This window comes from Ovis aries, chromosome 14 (assembly GCF_016772045.2).
Source record: "Ovis aries strain OAR_USU_Benz2616 breed Rambouillet chromosome 14, ARS-UI_Ramb_v3.0, whole genome shotgun sequence".
Lineage (NCBI taxonomy): Eukaryota > Metazoa > Chordata > Mammalia > Artiodactyla > Bovidae > Ovis > Ovis aries.
The window spans coordinates 3,157,442-3,178,668 of NC_056067.1; the positions used below are offsets into that span (position 1 = coordinate 3,157,442).

Genomic DNA, 21,227 nt, shown 5'->3' on the forward strand with positions numbered 1-21,227 from the left:
AGCAGCAGGCTGGATGTAGAAGGAAAAGATGTCCCGAAGATGAGGGATGCAGAGAGACACCAGGGATGGCAGAAGACTGAGGAGGTGCAGGAGGAGCACAGCAAGGGTGACAGCGATTCTGAAACTCTGGGATAACGCCACCTCGTCCCTGCCTTGCCCAGGAACCTGGAGCTGTACGCTGTCTGGCTCCATCCCACACTAAATCTGGATCTATAAATAGAGCATATGCCACCCACCCCCTTAAGACTTTCATATTCTTCATTGAAGAGGTGCACATTATGTCAGCTGAAGCCATTTGAATACAGACATTTAATACAGTCATTTGACTCAATACCTTTAGACCATGAAACATTTGCAGCTGGTTTTATGTCCCTGGATGTGTTCCGGTTTCTCCTGGTTTATAGTCTATGGGAACTTGAATAGAATTTGTACCCTCCTGTTGTGTGAAAATCGTATGAATCTTAATTATCTTGAATTGGTTCACAGTGCTTTTCAGCTCTACTATGCCCTTCTACTTTTCTATTCATTCTATGAATTTTTGAGAGTTTGGTGTTGAAATTCCAAATAAACATCTTAATTTATCTACTTAAAAAATAATTGCAATATATAGGGGAACTATATATAACTTTATTATGTTTAAATAAATGGTGAGAATGGCATAAATGAATACAGTCATTTGAACAGGGACCATTACATCTATGAATCTGAATCATGTAACACCATGAGTCCCAGGCTTCTCAGAGATTCTTTCAGTTTTGTCTTCATGGTATGTCATTATCCAAAAACATAGAATCAGTTTATTCAGAAATACTCATTGAGTTTTATCAATGTTCTCAGTCCCAGGGACCCAAACATCCCTGCGAGGAAATGTACCTCTCTCCAACTTTTGAAACACCATGCTCCCCGCTGCTACTACAGTTGGTTTAATGAATGAGTGTGTTGATTATTAACAGTAAATTAATTGAGTATTAATACTTAGTTATGACTAATGTTCATTTAGCTGTAGTTATAAATAGTGACTGCAATGCTATTACGTGTGAGCTAGTGAAGGACAAGGGAGCTGGCATGCTGCAGTCCATGAGGTCGCAAAGAGTTGACTGAACAACAAATAGGTGTCAGGTGCTGGTCTGTGTGCTGGGGTTTCAGTGTGATTGCAATAGCCCTAACTGAATGTGTATTTTGATGGAGAGACACTGGTAATATACAAAGTAAATTGTTCAAATGAAAAGCTTACTGGATGATGACAAAGGCATATTTTTGTCAGTTATTTCTGGAAAACTTCTGATTCTAAAATTAAAAAAAAACACCTCTTTAATCTCTGAGAATAAGGAGACTTTATGTAGATGAGGCTAGATTAGGAGCTCGCTAGATGAAGTGAGGGAGGAGGGAATGAACCCATTTTAGGAAGAGAGAACAGGTACGGAGCAGGTATGCAGTCCTGGTGGTGAGACAGCATCATCTGTTCAAAAGATGAAGCTCCTTTTCAGAGGTCCCAAGAACATCTAACTGTTTCTGGGTAAATCACCCAGATTATTTAGATTAGGACACTATTTTCCTATTTCAAGTTCTGAGCTATTGTTTATTGAAATTCCTGGGCACCGATGTATGTCCAAGTGCACTCAGAGGTTTCATTCCCATCAAGACGATGCTTTATATATGGGAGTCAGGTGACTGTCTCAGTCTGATTCACAGCCTTATGTCTGGCCTACCACAGTCAATATTTTTGGGGAAGCCTAAGCCTGTATTTTTAAGAAGCCTATCGATGAGATACTCATATTCCTGACATTTGAGCACCTCTGTCTTAGGATGTGTGTGTGTTAGCCACTCAGTTGTGTCCAACTCTTTGCGATCCCAGGTGCTATAGCCCACTAGGCTCCTCTGTCCATGGAGAGAATACCAGAGTGGATTGCCATTTCCTCCTCCGCTGCCTTAGGGTGTGATTCTGCCCAAATTCTTAAAACCTCTTCAAGAGCGGCTTGCTAAGTGCATGTTGTTATCTATCATTCAGTAAATGTCACATCACTCTGTGTCTCCGTTAATCCACTTCCCCAATATTGTTGAGAATCTTTCCAAAACAATAAGCACTGGTCCAACACTTGAAACTAATTCACTGGGAAATACACCTCACAAAAGCAGATACTCTGGCGCTCAATCTGATGCTGCGTGTTTTGATGAAAGGATAATGACCAAAAGATCACTTTAATGCACAATCAAGTCAGAAGAACTCGAGGATTCCTTCATAATTCTCACTAACGAAAGCTGTCCCACATCAGGGTCAGGTTTCAATATGAAGGACAACCACGTGTGCAGTGCCTTCATGCGTGCTAAGAAGCTTCAGTCCTGTCCAAGTCTTTGTGACCCCAGGGGAGCCCAGGGGAGTGCACTAGGCTCCTCTGTCCATGGGATTCTCCAGGCAAGAATACTGGAGTAGGTTGCCATGCCCTCCTCCACCCACAAATATATGCTTATTAAAAATTGCAAGAAAAAATTAGATTCTACATAAGAATATCAATACATATCACTGTTATTTTGAATGAAAGTGAAATAGAGCCTTTAATTTGTTCTTTAAAATAAAACAGACTGATTTTTAAAGTCTCCAATTTAAAGTTTTATAAAACTCTTTTAGAAAACAAATCTGTAACACATTCAACCTTTGGGGAAAATAATGAATCAATGAATTTTATCTTTATGAATTCTTTTAATAGTATTTTGTAGCAAATCATGGACCCTTCTGACTCCGGCCATTCTCTGTTAAGGCCACAATTTTGGCCTCTGTGAGGCCTCAGTCTTGCTTGGTCCTAAAATCCTGAACAAAACACCTCAGAACATGTTCGCATGCGCAGTATTTTCCTTGTAGGTGGAACAGCCACCCGACAGAGGGGCTTCCTGGGTTGCATTCGGTCTCTGCAGCTGAACGGAGAGGCCCTGGACCTGGAAGAAAGAGCCAGGGTGACCCCGGGAGTGGAGCCGGGCTGCGGAGGACACTGCAGCAGCTACGGGAGGCTGTGCCACCACGGGGGCACGTGCAGGGAGAAGCCCAGCGGGTTCTCCTGTGACTGCACCTCCTCCGCCTACGCAGGGCCCTTCTGCTCAGACGGTGAGTGTGACTCGGGTCCCCCCAACAGCAAGGCCGACCCAACGTGAATAAAGCCTCCAGCAATTCTTTTCTGTAGCTATTTAAAACAAGAATATTTCCATTCCTGAGCATTTTGGGGGGAGGGGAAATTGCCTATTTTATGCCCATGACATTTCATTACTTAAATATTTGCCTCAGTGTCTTTTAATGATAAACCTTCTAACAGTCGCCTCTAGTGGTATAAAGTGTCAACCGCTCCATCTGCTCTTTTCTATCTATTGTTAATGCTCTTAAATAATACAGGTGTCAACAGCCAGTCCCATGGGGGCAGTTCTCATTTTTAAAATCATTACAAGCGTTGTTATTTTTGAAGATGGCCAGCCATGCAAAGACATTTGGGAAGCCTTTTTGTTTGCACCAACAAATATTATTCAGCAAACAGGACTAGAAATAACTTTTCCATTGAGTATCGATGTGTGTCAAAATAGAGATACTCAGGCATCTTGTTCTGTGAAATGCCGACTTTCTGTTGGTGAAGTGAAACAGTGGACCGTTTTTCAGCTGGTCTTGTTCACTGATCCACGTCATGGAAGAAGGGAAAAGCTGAGTGTAGCACTTAGTGTTCTGAACAGATTTCTGTGAATAGACAAACATTTGCTACACCTTCATAGTTCCTCATAGAAAATTGTCATCCAATTTAATTCAGTTGCTTTACTTAAGTGTTTCTGGACTACTGAACCTTTACCTGAAGGAAACTAACGAAAATTGGCCTCAAACTGAAGCGATCCCTGCCTTGCAATGAAAACAAAGGGACTGTTTAAAGGAAAGTTGGCCAAAATGAACTCTTCAAATCATCTACTTTCTATCAGGAATAACATCGTTTAAAATCAACCTTGGGTAATCAACCACTGCTTCTGCCTTTCTATAATTCTCCTGTTTAAAGTTAGAACTAAGACCGTGTCTTTACAAGAGCATGTCTTCATTTTCTGAATCTAAACGATTTCCAGGTCATCTTGCAAAGTGTAACCAGAAATGTTATTCTGTACCCACATAGTATATAGGATTTAAAACGAATACTATAGATAGTAAAAATCAAACAAACAGACAAAACGCCTAAAGCGCTGAGTGGAGATGTGCATCCTTGCGCAGCACCTGCAGTTCGCATTCAACCACCGCCCTGTATAGTGAGGAAGGGAAGAGTTCGGGAATCCCAAACTAGTTGCCCTTTCCATCATCCTCTTCATTTTTATATAACTATATTTGGGTGTATGTGTGTGTGTGTATGAATTTAGGATATTAATCCTAAATAAATACTAATCCTAAATGAATAAATCCTAAGTATTAAAATCATTTATGTAAGTAAAATGATTTTTTAAAATTTGGATTTTTTTTAATTTGAAAAGTATCATAACTGAGACCACTGAACAATCCTTGGTCTTCAATTTTTTTAACATAAAATGTGCTTATAATTTCAGAGATTTCTGCCTATTTTGGATCTGGCTCATCCGTGATTTACAATTTTCAAGAAAATTACTCCTTAAGTAAGAATTCCAGCTCCCACGCGGCTTCGTTTCATGGTGACACCAGGCTGAGCAGGGAAACGATCAAGTTTAGCTTCCGCACAACACGGACGCCAAGCCTGCTGCTCTATCTGAGTTCCTTTTATAAAGAGTACCTTTCAGTTATCATCGCCAAAAATGGTGAGTGCTGTTCAAATGAGAGAAAATAGTATCAGAGCATTAGATCCATAATAATATGGATATTTCTCATGTTCTTGCTTCTCGAACTACAAACAGGAAAAAAATAAATGTGCCTGTTTGATTTATTCAGTTTTGTTTTTTCAGTGCTGTCCTGTAAATTTAAAAGGATTATTTAAAATACTTCAAATGTCTTTATAGCCTTATAGCTTTGGTAATGTAACATATTCTGTGTGAATTTTTAATTTACGTAGATAAAATATTTATTATAAATATTTTATATAAATATACAAATTTTATATATTATATATTTAAATATATAAATATATTTACATAAATATATAAATATATTTTAAATTATTGTTATAAAATTTTATTATTGCTAGAAAATCTTTACTGTTCCGTGTGTTTGTTAGTACCAATTTTTGGTTCATTTTGAAATAAAATGCCTGTTTGTACATAACAAATATTTCCTTCAAATCAAAGTAGAGAAGTTTTGAGCGAATGTTAGCCAATTAGCATTATGTATAAGAAGCTGTCCATAAAATAACCCCTTGGTTCTGATTTTCGGCAATACGGTGGTCGTGGGTAATGCTAATGCGCCAGTGCAGGATAATGGTGTGTGGTTTGGGACGTGTGTGCTACAGACACCCACTTACTATTGTTGTTCTCGTCCCTTTATCTGGGTTAGAGATAAAAAATTTTATGACTAAAATGAGGAAAACAAAGGGACATGCAAACATGCAGCTATATCATTTCAACTAAATCAAATATGGCCCAAGGGCACTGAACACCAAATTTTAAAAAATATTGTTCAATAAGTATATTCCTCCTCACAGTATATGTTTTGAGCTTGAAGTTTTTCTACATATATTTGTTAGACTGAAAGATATCCTGTGAAGTAGATTTACTGACATCTTTGCAGGCAATTAAAACATGAGTAGTATTAACTCTAACAGTAAGTTTGGTAAAACTATTCATCTCACCCTAATTTCATTCCAAACTCTATAACCATGACCACTTGAAAAAAATTCCTTATCTTTAGTAAAACTGTATTTGATAATAATAATTCCATTCATCAGTTGCATTTCAGGAATGGTAGGCATAATTTTTGAAAGATGAATTACAGAAACAGAAAGTTACTGCAATATTCCACAGTAGTTTGACATTTCATAATATATTAAACCTTATTATTTTAAGTCAGAGGCTAGTACAAAGATTTACATATGCTTAATTACATATTTGACAAATCAAATATTTGCAAGAAAGAGCCTGCTTATTTGCAGCATATTTGCTCTTAATTTTGGGAAAATAGTGCAATTTCACATGGAAACTGACTTCTAGGAATTATGATGAAAGTGTACAGCCAAATAAACTGTTGTGAATTCTTTCCCAGGAACTGGTAAGTAACAAAAAAGGACTCTGAGGGTTTTTTAAAGGAGTTTAAAAAAATACAATTTTAACTAAACTATAACTTTTCCCCTCTAACTTTAGGAAGTTTGCAGATCAGGTACAAGCTAAATAGATATCAAGAACCCGATGTTGTTAACTTTGATTTCAAAAACATGGCCGATGGGGAGCTTCACCACGTAAAGATTAACAGAGAAGAAGCAGTGGTCTTTGTGGAGGTAATAGAGAAAATACGACAGAAGCAGTGGTTACAAGTAAACTCCCCAGCATGACGGACCTGCAGCAGAAGCTGGATAATGCATAGATTAAATAAAGTCATTCTTCCAGTGCCGCCCTTACACAGATCATAGACCATCAAATGTGTTCAGTTTTTGTAGCAATAGGATTCTGTTTAAGAGATTAATAGTATTTGATACTTAAAATTGCCAAACTTTCCTATTTGTTTTACTTTGCTCAGGTGGGAAGTGCTTTTTAGTTGAGCGTAATCTACTATTGGCAGAACTGTTGCTACTCTAATGAAACCAGTTTACTTCAGATGGCTGTACGTGCAGCCATATTTCTTGCACAGAAATTAATGATCACAATTTCAGAATGAATTTTAAAACGATGTGAATTATAGCAGAGAAAGTTGAATTATTCACTCTACCAGCTTTTGAAGAAAAGCACATATGTTTCAGCCCTCTAGATAGAGGAAACTTTCTTAGCTAAATGACTCAAGTGAAAATACCCAGCTACGTAAAAATATCAAGGTGAAGATAACTTGTATCTTTTTGTGGGTTTTCTCCATTTGAATTTCTTATACAGTGGAGAAAAATAAAGTTATATAAGGGGATAGAAGGTAGCGTACACTGGTATCTGAGGGTACATAGAAGTAATTTAGAAAATAACATTCGCCTATATAAATGACTGACTTTAAACTCTGTTTTTCTAATCTTTGGGGCCATATTAACAATTCCCTATTTTATCATTTTCTTTTGTCTTCCTTTGCTCCTGTCCTCTTCTCAATGACACCATCTGTGTGGATATTTGCCTCTCATGTAACAATTCTGTAGCTTGATGAGAGCGTGAGGAGGCAGGTCCACCTGGCGTCAGGCACAGAGCTCAGTGCAGTCAGATCCCTTGTACTGGGCAGGATTATAGGTAAGTACGAGGAATGGCCTTTTGCCTAATCATGATGCATGAACATGGACCAGGAGAGTCATGTTCCAGATGCACACACACACACACACACACACACCACACAAACTCATCATGCCAAAAGAAACCGCTTGCCTTATTTCAGTTGTGAAGTGAATGATAATCAAGGCAGAAACTGTACTTTCTCAGTGTGTGTAATTGTGAGCTGGGACATTTTGTAAGATGAGCAAGCATCCTCCTTGAATAGTAACACCATGCTGGTGTCCGCCCTATGTCAGTCCAGCATAATGAAACATGGTCTCACTCTCACACTTCCAAAATATCAAATAATAAAGGTATAAATAACACACCATATATCAATCAGCTGCAAAACATATAAACTGTAATCTAATGATAGCGCTAGGATTAGGTCAGAAGAATATGGAGGAGAAAGCAACTGCCATTCTTCTGGTTAGTGAATATGCTTCAGGTTGTGGCCTGGATCCTTTCTGCTTTGTTGAAGGCAGTGGCCAGCCACTCCTCCTGACTTATAATATAACCCAGTGTCTGTCTAAATGCCTTATAATTCTTATTTCTATCCACCAGTTATCTCTGATAATAGCATGGAAATAGAAACATACTCTTGCCATTTTAGAATCAAAACGTGTGCTTTTTAAATACTTGCCAACAAAGACTAAATGGAAAGAGGGACAATAAATTTTAAGAGATTTTCTTTTTAGATATAAATGTGAGGTTGGAGGACTTCCTGTAGTCTGGTTTTCATTCCTAGTTTGATATTTGACATTAACCTGGAATATTTTGTCAAAGATAGTAAATGAAATATTTTATTTTTTGACCTTTTCCGGTACTTGTACCTTGATATATCATTTCTTACATTCCCTGTACGTAATGTTAGAATCTTGAGAATGCTTGATTAAACCTGTGGGTGAATGATCAAGATATTGGCTCTGAGAAGGTTAATACTTAAGTTTACAAATATTTATAGTCTTTCTAGCATTGTGAGAAGTGCCAATGTTGTATGCTCTTGTTCTCCAAACAAATAAAGGAAATTGAATTGAATTGTTCTTCTAGTATGCTAGGATGGACATGAAATATATGTGTAAACTACTACTTAGCTATCTGGAAGCTTAACTGGAAAATCCCAAGTGGTTTCATAGCATAAATCACATAAATTGAACTACAGTAATAAAAAATATCAAATAATTATAGTAAATTTCAATTTCAAGAGTTCCTCAGTCTAGCAGGGCCTGAGTTGAGGCATTTTATAAAAAATGTAAAATTAAAAGATTAAAAATTCTGACAACTATGATTAATGTTGATAAACCATATTTTTGAAGAAATAGCATCTTCAAACTTAATGCCAGATTTGCTGATGAAAATACTTTGTGTGAATATAAATATGTTAAATTTATTATAAAACAATTGGGAAACTGACCTGCATTCTATGAGGAAGATTGTATTAATCAAACAGTAGAATAATAACATTCATCATATAGATACTTGTTTCCCTTTTTATAATGAATATTGTAGATTAGTAAGGAATTAAAGATGTTAATGTTTTTACTCAAGAATAGCGTATTATTAAAACTCACATCACTCATGCTGAAAAACAAGATTAAAGTCCAAGTTCAGCAGTGAACTTTAGAGGCTGAATCAATTCATTCTCCTAAAAATGGAAGTATGAATTTATTGATCCTTAGGTGTGAATCTTGACCAAAGACTAACATTGCATTCAAATCATGTGTAATTCAAAGGAGACTAATAATTTATGGTCATATGGTATGGTATATGCATGCATTTATAACAAAATGTTATGTAGTATATTATTACATTTTAACATGCTACGTTAATTTATGGTAAAAATAGACGCTAAAATGGAGCTATTCGTTTTCCAGAGAGTTGGTCAATCTTGAGGTTTCTATGTTAGTCTCAGTCCCTCCAAGAAGCTGTTTTAATTTTAATTTTGTCAAGACAAAATTAGCCACTTGAGGGTTTTATCAAGGGGACACTTATGAAAGAGAACGTGAGGAGAGAGCCTATCAAGACTGCATGCAAGCCTGCCTTCCAGTGAAGGAGAGAGGGAGGGACAGTTAGAAGCATCCTTGACTTCAGCTTTGTGGGGAGCCAAGTCTTTTGGCCACCAGAGGAGCCTCGTGTCACCAGAGGGTGGGTGTGCCTTAGAGTCCCTGCTGTGGACAGCTCTTGCCTGGGAACAGCCGTGGGAAGCAAGGCCCTGGCCCAAGCCTGAGGATGAGTTTCAGAGCCCAGCACCTGGGGCCCTCAGTCGATTCCTCTCACCCAGTTAGAGGTCTGCAAGGCACATTCTCCTGGCCTCATGCTAACCAACTGTGGTTTTCATTTTTATAAGCCCATTTGGTTCCCTTATTTATTTAGCACATACACTGTATCACCTGCTGTGAACACAGGGAGTGCCACTCAGCAAGGCAGACGTTGCATCTGCCCACACAGAATTTATGGTTAGTGGGCATACAGATAATCATAATACACGATGTTCCTATGTATCTAATTGAGTGTAGTATGCCCTATGTTGCTTGGGATAAAATAGCTCCAAATTACCCTCCAAAGTAAAGTAAGTTAGCATACCGTGGGACCCCCCCCCCCCCCCCGGTGGCCCAGTGGCTGGGACTCGGATCTTTCACCTCCATGGCCCTGGGTTCAGTCTCTGCCAGGGACCTGAGATCTTGAAAGCTGCGTGGTGCAGCTAAGAAAAATAGTAAAATACTTATATCATTTTATAATATCTGAATATTTCTTTTAAGGGAGCAGAAAATAAACATTTTAGAGTTGTCATTTGCCTACATTTTCAAACAAACACTCAAGGATATGACCATCCACTGCCATTTCAGATGGACCCCAAAAATAAAGGGCATTCTTCCCCTGTTTTCCATACTCATTCCTTACACTTAGGAAGAATCATGGGAATAATTTTGGATCATTGTCACTATTAATCAGTATGACTAGCAGATGTTGAAAGGAGGGTAAATTTTAGAAATCATATCAATCTGACATGAAAACCATCTCTAACTTTCTACTACACTTAAAATATTTGAGGATGCAGTAACTTTGGCCATAATAGTCATTAGTAGTTGGGAGCTGGATGGGAAGATCAAGCTCTTTGCCAAAGCAGCTGAATTCAGATACTCCTATATTCAATAAAGTACATTACATTTGGTTTTCATATTCAGAATTCACTATAAAGTGAAGCTCTTGATTCTAAGTCTGAATACTTTAATATGTTAGGATAGATTTATGATTTATTTGAGTAACAACTGGATGATTATTTGCACTCATCCTGAGCTTTTGTATATTGGAGGTGATTGATGGCCATTAAAGATCATTTCCCTCTACCGAGGCCGCAGAGCCAGGAAGTGCTCTTGGATCACTGTGGTGGGATTTAGGCCAGATGTAAATAAAGTCTGTAGTCAGCCAAGATCGGACATCCACTTACCCTGATGAAGATCTTGAGAACAATCTCAATGTGTCAGGAATCCTTTATGTAAAACTCACTTCAGAGCCCAGAGGTGAGGAAAATACATGAGCCAAGTAAGCTAAGGGCACTGCAATTGTGTAAATATATTGGGAAACATCTCTTAAGATAATGGAGGGTTTATTTTAAAAGAGAAGTACCATTTGGAGCAAAAAAATAAAAAGTCTACTTTAACATCACTTTTTTTTTGGTATGGTTGATTTTTTAGTATTTTGATAATTATAATATAGACCATCTTCAGTACCTGGCATGACTTCATCCTTATCATGGCTCCAGTCATTTCCAGATACAGCTATATCATTTTGAATTGGCCACACCTAGAAACTTAAAAATAGCCTTTCTCCTCATCATGATACACGAGCATTGATCAGAAGTGTCATATTCTAAAAGCAAAGAACACTCATGATGTTGAAATGTTTGATCTGATTTTAATTACAGAGCAAATGATAAGGTAGACACTGGGATTTTGTCAGAAGCACATATGATCGCAAGTACATGCTCCGGGTGGGATGGGCAAGTGTGTGCCGTTGACAAGGGTTTGGCTGTTAAACATCATAAAACAGAGCTCTACTTACACTTCAATGGAGAGCAAATGATAGAAGCCAAAACCCCAAATCCCAAATTATATATCAGCTGCCAAAACCTAGAAACCCTCAGACAGTGATAAAATTCAAATGATTTATAAAATAAAAAGGAGAAAGCAATTATTTCTTTAGTTTACTGATGTGCTTGAAATTGTACCTGCATCAGGAATAAGTGAAAAATAAAACTATGATCAGGGCCTTACAGTACTGTTGAGTGAATTTATTAAACACCAGGCATTGGCGAATGAGAGAGGGAGAGGGTGCAATTGACAGGAGTCCAGATACAGGACCTTTGGGGTGGAGAGAGGGCACAGACACAGCAGACACTGGTCCGGCCAGCCCAAGGTCTACAGCTCTGTCAGAGCAAGGGCAGCGAAATGTGAATTCTGCTCGTGTTGGCTGTTAAGTATAACCGAGGGCTGGGGATGGTTTCCGTGTCATCAGAGTAAGATACTGCTTCCTCGAAATCATCCTCGTTGCTTGAGAGCTACTCCTGATGCTTGTTAATGATGACTGGAGCTAAAAATCGTTCCTACAGTCCACTCCCATCTGTAGAGATGAGGACAGAGAGGAAACACTTACTCCATTTCTGTTCTTCCTTCTGAAGAGGCAGACAGTCTGATGTCGTTTCTTTGTTAAGTGTGTTCAAAATGTATTAACTACTGAGGCCAAAGTGAATGATTCCTCAATCAGCTCCTTTAAGAGACCTACTTAAGCAAAAATTACAGAAAAAGACATCTTTCCAAGATGTAATTAATCAAAGGAAATATGCAGGTATATAGTTGTTTGGCTAATTCATTAAGCTTTTATTGGGTCACAATTCCACTGCATGGAAAAAAAAATATCTCCATTAAATCATTACATACTCTTGAAATTGCATAAAAACCTCTCATAGCATAATGTGCCCACATTTTGAATAATAACATAATTTGACCTGTTGCAAAATGATTGAAAATTACTGTTCAGAGGCTGAGTGATGTTTACAGTGACTGCTTATGACTTTTGTATGTGAGAAATGTCATAGTGCCAGAGCACTGAGAGCAGAAACCGGTTGCTACATCTTGGGGGGAAGAATCAGGTTGCATCCTGGGTCCATCTTCCTCGAAAAATTAATCAGCTGCATTACATTGGCTTTGGTTATCCAAACTCATTAACTTTAGTTCTGAGTTCTTTTTTTTTTTACTTGTTTTGTTTACAGATTTGTTTTTTTATGTTAGGAAAGTTTTCTTAGCCTGAAGATGTTTTCCCTCATCGCAAGCAGTAGCCTTGGTATATTTAAAGACAGTGACAGTGGGAACCATTTATCTCTTGTGAGACTGCAGAGCCAGGAAGTAACTCAGGTTTCTGCAGTGGAGACCTGGGCCAGAGGTAAATAAAGTGTGTGGTCAGAGGGAAGAGGATGTCTTTTGCACCTCCTCAGAAGAGCTCAGGAACAGACCTCAGTCACAGGGGTATTTTATGTCAAACCTGCTTCAAAGCCCAGGGGGCACACAAGAAAGTTTAATTCAGTTACTTAAGGACACTGTGATTTTGTAAAAGTCCAGTCAAATGACACTTCCAGTGAGACAGGTCGTGCTGAAAGCAAAAGAGAAGCTCAGGTTACCCCGAGATGCCTCGCTATAAATAGCTTTTACATTCATCAGTTCTCAGGGTTGTATCTCAGAGCAGTAGGCTTGGTTGGCATATAAATACCTTTTATGAAAAGCTGACATTATCCGTACTGTATTTGCTGTCTGCTTTGCCATTTTCCTTTTCTGCTAACTTTTGTCATTGTTACATCCTAGTTGTACTTGCCTATGATGCTAAAAATATCCTGCTGGGTTTAGGCACTGAGTCACTGTACCATTTTCTGGCAAGGTTTCTTTATCTTTATGGATTACAGGCCTTGAGATCCCTTCTTAAGATGGCCCCGTCTCCATAGGTATGGTCAAACTACTTAGGTTTGTTTTGAGGTCTTTTGTTTTGTTTTGTTGTTACTGTTGCTTTGAGAGCCGCAAGTTTCATGAAACTCTTCTGGTTTTAATTGTTCTTCATTTATTTCATATCCTTTCCAGAAACAGTTTCCTCTCTCTGGTAATAAATAGAAAAATGCTTCAAACAAATTTTAACTCCTTGGTACTCTTTTCTTATTTTAGAACTTTTGGGAGAAGATTTCTTTACAAAAGCAGAAGTCATTCCCTTGATTGGAAGATACAGTTGAGGCTAATTTTTTAACAGGCAGGATCACCCTCAAAATCTGGGTTGGTTAGGGATTTTTATAACCAGAAACAATCTAAATGTAATTGTCTTATCAGGATTTCAGTGAAGTAGAGTGATATTTGTCTTCAATTCCTCCACCTGTCCTGCTCTAACACTTAGATGTTGTTGATATTTCTGAAGTCAGATAAGAGGACAGATAGATATTTTTGCTTATTGGCTGTACTAGCCCTGTTCTCAGTGCAGCTATCTGATGCTAGGTATTGCTTTTAAGCAACTTAATATAATTGCTAATTTCATCCTGACTCAATTCTGGGAAGATGGCTGCAAAATCCCATAGTTTCTTTCTCTCCAACTTCTAATTTCAACCCATTGAGTCTCCTGAAACAAGGGGGTTGATGGTCCAGCCCAGCTATTGAGTTGCCTAGAGGCTGCCAGTGAGACTATGTTCTGAGACTCCCTGCTTCTGGTTGGAAGGGAGCCTGGGGACCAGCCTACAGGAGTCTTAGGGGAGATCCTGAATTGTGTGGATCCTGAGAAATGCTTGGCTTGCAGAGATCCCTGGGACCCTGTGGGGAAAGGGCAGCATTGGAAACTCAGGGCTTCTGTCTTCCTGCTTTGAATGAAATGTGAGAACTTCCTCAGTCCTGAAATTTGGGCCAAGTTTTCTGTATCCTGAAGTTGAGCAGGTGTTTGGCCGACTGACAAGGATGGCTGATACACTGTCTACCTTCTCTGGGAGTCAACCACCTGAAGACACAGTGATGGAGAATCAACCAGCAGATGAGAAAAACAACCCTGTACACAGCCCTTGATTCACCAGCAGTCAGAAGGGAGAGAAACCAGGACAACCAGAAGTAAGCTATCCAAGGAGACAGAACCCCTCCTGAGGGAAATCTAGCAAGAGCAATGCAAGGAAATTCTAGCCAAGCCAAAAAAGACCTTGAGGAACTAAAAGTATGATTTTCCCAGACTGAAACAAAAGTTGTCTTTATGGATATTTGAAATCATCCCTGGAGAGCAAGTGAGTGAAGCACTGTTGTTGTTCAGCGGCTCAGTCATGTCCGATTCTTTGAGACCCCGTGGACTGTGGCACGCCAGGCTCACGTGTCCTCCACTGTCTCCCAGAATTTATGCAAATTCACGTCCATTGAGTCAGTGATGTTATCTATCTATCTGTCTCATCCTCTGCCACCTTTCCTTTTGGCCTTCAGTCTTTCCTAGCGACAGAGTCTTCCCATCAGGTGGTCAATGTATTGGAGCTTCAGCTTCAGTGTCAGTCCTTCCAATAAATAAAGGGTTGATTTTCTTTAGGATTGACTGGTTTAATCTCTTTTCAATCCGGGGGACTCTCAAGAGTCTTCTCCAGCACCATAATTCAAAAGCATCAGTTCTTTGGTGCTCAGCCTCTTTATGGTCCAGCTTTCACATCTGCATGTGACTACTGGGAAAACCACAGCTTTGACTCTGTGAACCTCTGTCAACAATGTGATGTCTCCGCTTTTTAATAATGCTGTCTAGGTTTATCATAGCTTTCCCTCCAAGGAGCAAGCATCTTTTAATTTTATGGCTACAGTCATCATCTGTAGTGATTTTGGAGCCCAAGAAAATAAGATCTGTCACTGCTTCCACTTTTGCCCCCCTTTTTTTTGCCATGAAGTGATGGGACTGGATGCCACAATCTTAGTGTTTTGAATGTTGAGTTTTTTTTTTTTTTTTAGTTTTTTATTTTTTAAATTTTAAAATCTTTAATTCTTACATGCATTCCCAAACATGAACCCCAAGCCAGATTTTTCACTCTCTTCTTTCACCTTCATCAAGAGGCTGTTCAGTTCCTCTTCACTTTTTGCCATTAGAGTGGTATCATCTGCATATCTGAGGTTATTGATATTTCTCCCCGCAATCTTGATTCCAGCTTGGGATTAATCCAGCCCAGCGTTTCACCTGACAGACCTGCAAAGAAGTTCAATAAACAGGGTGACAGTATACACTCTTCTTGTATTCCTTTCCCAGTTTTGAACCAGTCCATTGTTCCATGTCCACTTCTAACTATTGCTCCTTGTGTGAGTGAAGCCATGGACCCACACAAAAACAAGTCCTAAAAGAAATCAGGAGGGAAATTAAAGGCAGTTAATATTCATGCAGAGGAGGTTTGGCATGAATACTCGGCAGTCCAGAAGTACAAAAGGGGCGAAACTGAACCAGTGGTTGCACACTCAACATATGGAATTTTCCAAGCTGCAGATTAAAAGCGCCCACCATGTTCTGTGCATTGATGAGCGAAGATACACAACAGGAACAATCAGATTCAAAAAATCCCTAAATCGCAGGGAATCTTGCAAAATGTAAGAAAGAAGAGCCAGAAGACATTGGAGTAATATGTACAGATGACTAAGAAAATAGGGCTGTGCAGAGTCATCCTTAAAACAGACACACAGAAAAATCACCTAATCCATCAAGATAAATTTCTGTTCCGTATCCACTCCATCACACTTTCTAATTTACTTCTTCATAGCATTATCAGTCTTCAAAATTCTCATCCATTCCTGTTTCATGTTTATTGTCTCCCCTTCTAGAATGTAAGATGCTCGAACAGCAGGGAATGTGTTTCCTGTACATTTAGCTCTTAAAACAAATATTGATTGACCACTTGAAGTTTTAGAGCTTAAAGCTTTTTTTTTTTAACAATATTTTATAAGAGGTAGATATTTTCAGTCTAAAGCTATAGGATTTTTAAAAGTTGCCTCATATCAAGTTTTTACCAGAGAAGTGAGTCTTATTTATTTACTTTTAGTTGTTGTTTTTATTCAAAAGGTAAGATTTTTTTTTAAGATCTATAGACATGTTATTCGAGATTTTAACTCTGGAGAAGAAATATGAGAAGCACTGTTCTGATTATGTTGCTATTAAAGTATATTTCTCTTTATTTCTTGATAGAGTTTAAAAACAAAAAACAAAACTCCAAAGCAAGAATGCTCTCTTTTTCTAAAAATATGTATGTTTGAATGTATTTCCATCCAGTCAGATGGGTGGCTGCTGTGTGGTAGGACTGAGTTAGTTCTTTGGTTTACACACAAATGTGATGAAGCACCTCCTGTGTAGCAGGTGCTGGTGTTGAGGGTCTCCTGTGTGCTCACAGAGCAGCAGAATGCCTCTCAGGGCTCCTTGTGCAGAGAGGCAGGATAGCCTGGTGCTAAAAGCCTCCAGAGCTGGAATGCCTTTGTCTGAATACTGTATCCCCCAGCACAACAGGAAGGTAACATAATCTCTCTAATTTTCAGATTGTTTTAATATAGTATGATACTCATGATGCTAAATATCTAATCAGTATTTTTATTTAAAAGGCATAAAATGTGAATGAAAATAGAACAAAAGGAAGTGTTCTTCAAAAACCTTGATATAGCAAAGACAGGTTCAATCAGAATTGAGTTGCCCAGAGCCATTTCAAGAACAACTGTCAAGTAAAAAAAAAAAAAGAAGATGAAGAAGAAAAAAAGCACCACAGAGAATATAAGCAGAGTAAAAGAAAGAATGTGTCAATAATAAACAAAAGAACCCAACAGGCCTAGAGTCCAGTGCATGAGGCCAACAGCCGAGTAACCTCAGGCAAATCACTAAAATTCTCAACCTAAAGGGTCTTGTCTGTGTGACTTAAATAGGTTATTCATGGCTCAGTTCAGTTCAGTTCAGTCACTCAGTTGTGTCTGACTCTGAGACCCCATGAACCGCAGGCCTCTCTGTCCATCACCAACTCCCATGAGTCTACCCAAACCCATGTCCATTGAGTTAGTGATGCCATCCAACCATCTCATCCTCTGTCATCCCCTTCTCCTCCTGCCCTCAATCTTTCCCAGCATCAGGGTATTTTCCAATGAGTCAGCTCTTTGCATCAGGTGGCCAAAGTATTGAAGTTTCAGCTTCAGCATCAGTCCTTCCAATAAACACCCTGGACTGATCTCCTTCAGAATGGACTGGTTGGATCTCCTTGCAGTCCAAGGGACTCTCGAGAGTCTTCTCCAACACCACAGTTCAAAAGCATCAATTCTTCAGCGCTCAGCTTTCTTCACAGTCCAACTCTCACGTGACCACTGGAAAAACCATAGCCTTGACTAGACGGACCTTTGTTGGCAACGTAATGTCTCTGCTTTTCAGTATGCTGTCTAGGTTGGTCATAACTTTCCTTCCAAGGAGTAAGCATCTTTTAATTTCATAGCTATAATCACCATCTGCAGTGATTTTGGAGCCCTGTGTGAGTTAAACACAAACATGCAAGTCAAATTCCTCAGAATAGTGCCTACCGTATAATAAGCATTCATAAATACAGTATTTGTTTTATTAGTTTTTCAAAAGGGCCTCCCTGATGACTCAGGCTGTAAAGAATCTGCCTGTAATTCAGGACACATGGGTTTGATACTTGAGTTGGGAAGATCCCCTGGAGAAGGAAATGGTTACTCTCTCCAGTATTCTTAGCTGGAGAATCCCATGGACAGAGGAATCCAGCTGGCTGCAGTCCATGGGGTCTCAAAGAGCCAGACATGACTGAGCAACTAACACTTTCACTTTAAAAAGAGAGAAAAAATGCAAATGTTGGTGTCCACATATGTGCAGCAGAGGGAAGAGGAATCCTACTGTTTTATGATCTTGTTGAGTGGGTGGATGCATCGTAGGCTGATACCATTTGAATGTTAAAAACCTAAAATTAATGCCCCTTGTTTAGATTTCATGCTTGCCAAGCATGAAATATCTTCTCCACTGTAAAATTATGAATTAATATTTTGACATTCAAACCAATCTCTGCCCCGCAGTAATCCCATATTAACCGAATGCTCATTAAAATGGGGAAGGGTTATCTAGCTATAGGGGATGCACACTGCCTCAGTCCGAGTGATAGGTGGACAGTGCGACAGGGAGTAAAGGCAGCATGGAGGTGAGAGATTTCACTGCTGGACATGAGGAAGTAGACTGCCTAATGGCTTTGAGATACAGCCTCTTACGTAATATCTGCAGGAACCCAGATCAGTTCATTATCAGACCCATTCTTGTAGAAGCTTTAATGATTTCCAGAGAGTGCTCAATGTATTTAATTAGCCATGCTTAAACACTTGTCTTCATTAACCTGGGATATGTCACCAGTAGTTGTGGAAAGACTTTGTGAATGTCTTGTAATAAAGACAGAAGCAAAAGGAATTTAGTAGCTGAGTACGTATTGCTGCTGTATCATCAAGACTTGGACTATTGCACTGTGGCACTGGCTGTTTGCACCTTCTCTGTTATCGGTACTGCCACGTCTCTTTGGCTTCACAGAACACAGCGATGTGGACCAGGAGACAGCACTGGCGGGCGCACAGGGCTTCCTGGGCTGTCTGTCTGCTGTGCAGGTCAGCCACGTGGCCCCGCTGAAGGCCGCTCTGCAGCCCAGCCGCCCAGCCCCCATCACCATCTCAGGACACGTGACGGAGTCCAGCTGTGTGGCCCAGGCTGGCACTGATGCCACATCTAGGGAGAGGACACACTCCTTTGCAGGTGGCGTATGGCTTTTCCTTTACCCAGTCGCAAACAGTATATCCACTGAATATTAAAATCTTCTGATGTTTCTGTGATGCTGTGTTCCCAAAATGATTTCTTTTTCCTTAATTTATTTTTAATTGGAGAATGATTACAATATTGTGTTGGTTGGGCTTTCCTGGTGGATTAGATGGTAAAGAATCCACCTGGCATGCAGGGGACCCAGGTTTGATCTCTGGGTCGGGAAGATTCCCTGGAGAAGGGAATGACAACCCACACCAGTTTTCTTGTCTGGGGAATTCCATGAACAGACTAACAGGCTACAGTCCATGGGGTCGCAGAGCCGGACAAGACTGAGTGACTAACATTCTCACTTTCCCTCGTGTTGGTTTTTGCCATACATCAACATGAAACAGCCATAAGTATTTGAAATGGATTCTTAAAACTGGTTTATAATCTTATTTTATTTAAATATAAATTTAACCTTTGATTCTTTCCCATTTCTTTTTTAGATTCTCAGTTCTTAATTCCTTATTCATCTGGGCCTTTGCATGTGGGTATTGCAAAAGTTTACAGTTATAGACATCCCACACTGACCTCTATAATTCTGTTCTGATTTAAACTGTTTATGAATTTTTAAAAAGTCTTCTTTTTACTCTCCTGTATCATCCCATTCCCCTCTTTTTTGTCCTTTAATGTAGATCATTCTGGAACAAGAGATGACAGAGAACCCCTCACTAATACAATCAAAAGTGACTCTGCAGTCATTGGAGGTAACAGAAAGCGTGAATGAGCTCTTCTTCGGTCCTTAATATCGTTGCTAATAATGGTGAATATTTAGCATTATAGACACAATGGGGCTGCTGGTAAAGAATCTGCCTGCCGATATAGGAGATGCAGGTTCTATCCCTGAGTAGAGAAGATTCCCTGGAGAAGGAAGTGGCAACCCACTCCAGTATTCTTGCCTGGGAAATTCCATGGACAGAGGAGCCTGGCGGGCTACAGTCCATGGTGTCCCTAAAGAGTTGGACACTGAGCAGACAGTACATGAAGAGTTATCAGTGAATCCTGAGGTCAGGAAGGTGGTTTATTATTTGCATTGGATTGTCACATAGTCTTCCTAAATTGCAGCTTCCTTGGAGATTTCCAGTGTAAATAATTGATAATTTCACTGAAACACCACACTCAAGTATTAGTATTAGATATTCATTAGGACATAGTACTAATAATGAGTATCATTCAGCTTTATAATGGCCATTTGTACTCCCTAGGGTGTTCTGATTGTATTTAAGGAAGTGTCATTTTTTGGTTTCTTGGACACACCGCTGCTTCTGCAAGAATTTATATAACTAGTTGGAAAATTCTGAGATGAACATTAAAAGCATGTGTTTATTGTTGCCCTAATGCTTAATAAAGGGGATTACTTTCATGGTTTAGATGCTCCTCTCAATGAATATTACAGGTGTATTTGCATTTTATCAAATACTAAGCTAATGGAATAAAAGTGGTTTATTACTTATTTTAAATTGCAAAATTAGCACCAAAAAATTTAAATATATATCTTCCTGGCAGTAGAGCAGCATATTCTCTGAGACATAATTTATTCAAAACCAAGCCCCCACATAAACCTTTTTCTTCCTGATTAATGGTTTTCAGAATATTATTAATCAGATTATTGAAATATTAAATGGTTCACCTTTTCTCCATATTCTGCAAATGATATAGAAAGTAAGCAATTATTTTATTATTTTGCCAAGTAATGTGATTAGACATATACTTGACCAGCTTATGTGGGCTTATAATTGATCCATTTGGTTCTCTACTTTTTACACCCTTACTTACGTAGACATCAGCTTCCTTTAAGTACTTAGAATTTTATTTAGACAGAACAGTACTGATCAAAATTTGTGAGAATATTAAAATCCCCATTGCTTTTTCATTTGCTTTATTTTTTGTCAAATTAATGGTATATAAATAAAAGATGCATAAAATAGGCTCCTCACCCTGTTAGAAAAGTAGTTCAAATCTGCATGTGTAAAATAAATATATTAATATAGCATTAAAACATTAAATGGTAAAAACTCTAAATTTAAAGTTATACCATTTATCAATAC

General features: G+C 38.8%; 1 protein-coding gene across 2 annotated transcripts in view; it reads left to right on the plus strand.

The window, feature by feature from the left end:
* Positions 1 to 21,227, plus strand: part of CNTNAP4 (contactin associated protein family member 4) — a 288,013-nt gene that overhangs the window by 260,077 nt on the left and 6,709 nt on the right. For both annotated transcript variants that reach the window (XM_004014917.6, XM_042231474.2), the window contains 6 exons: positions 2,858 to 3,097; positions 4,552 to 4,776; positions 6,268 to 6,401; positions 7,236 to 7,323; positions 18,913 to 19,131; positions 19,815 to 19,886. In XM_004014917.6, coding sequence (XP_004014966.3) covers positions 2,858 to 3,097; positions 4,552 to 4,776; positions 6,268 to 6,401; positions 7,236 to 7,323; positions 18,913 to 19,131; positions 19,815 to 19,886 — 978 coding nt within the window. The remainder of the gene's footprint in view (positions 1 to 2,857; positions 3,098 to 4,551; positions 4,777 to 6,267; positions 6,402 to 7,235; positions 7,324 to 18,912; positions 19,132 to 19,814; positions 19,887 to 21,227) is intronic.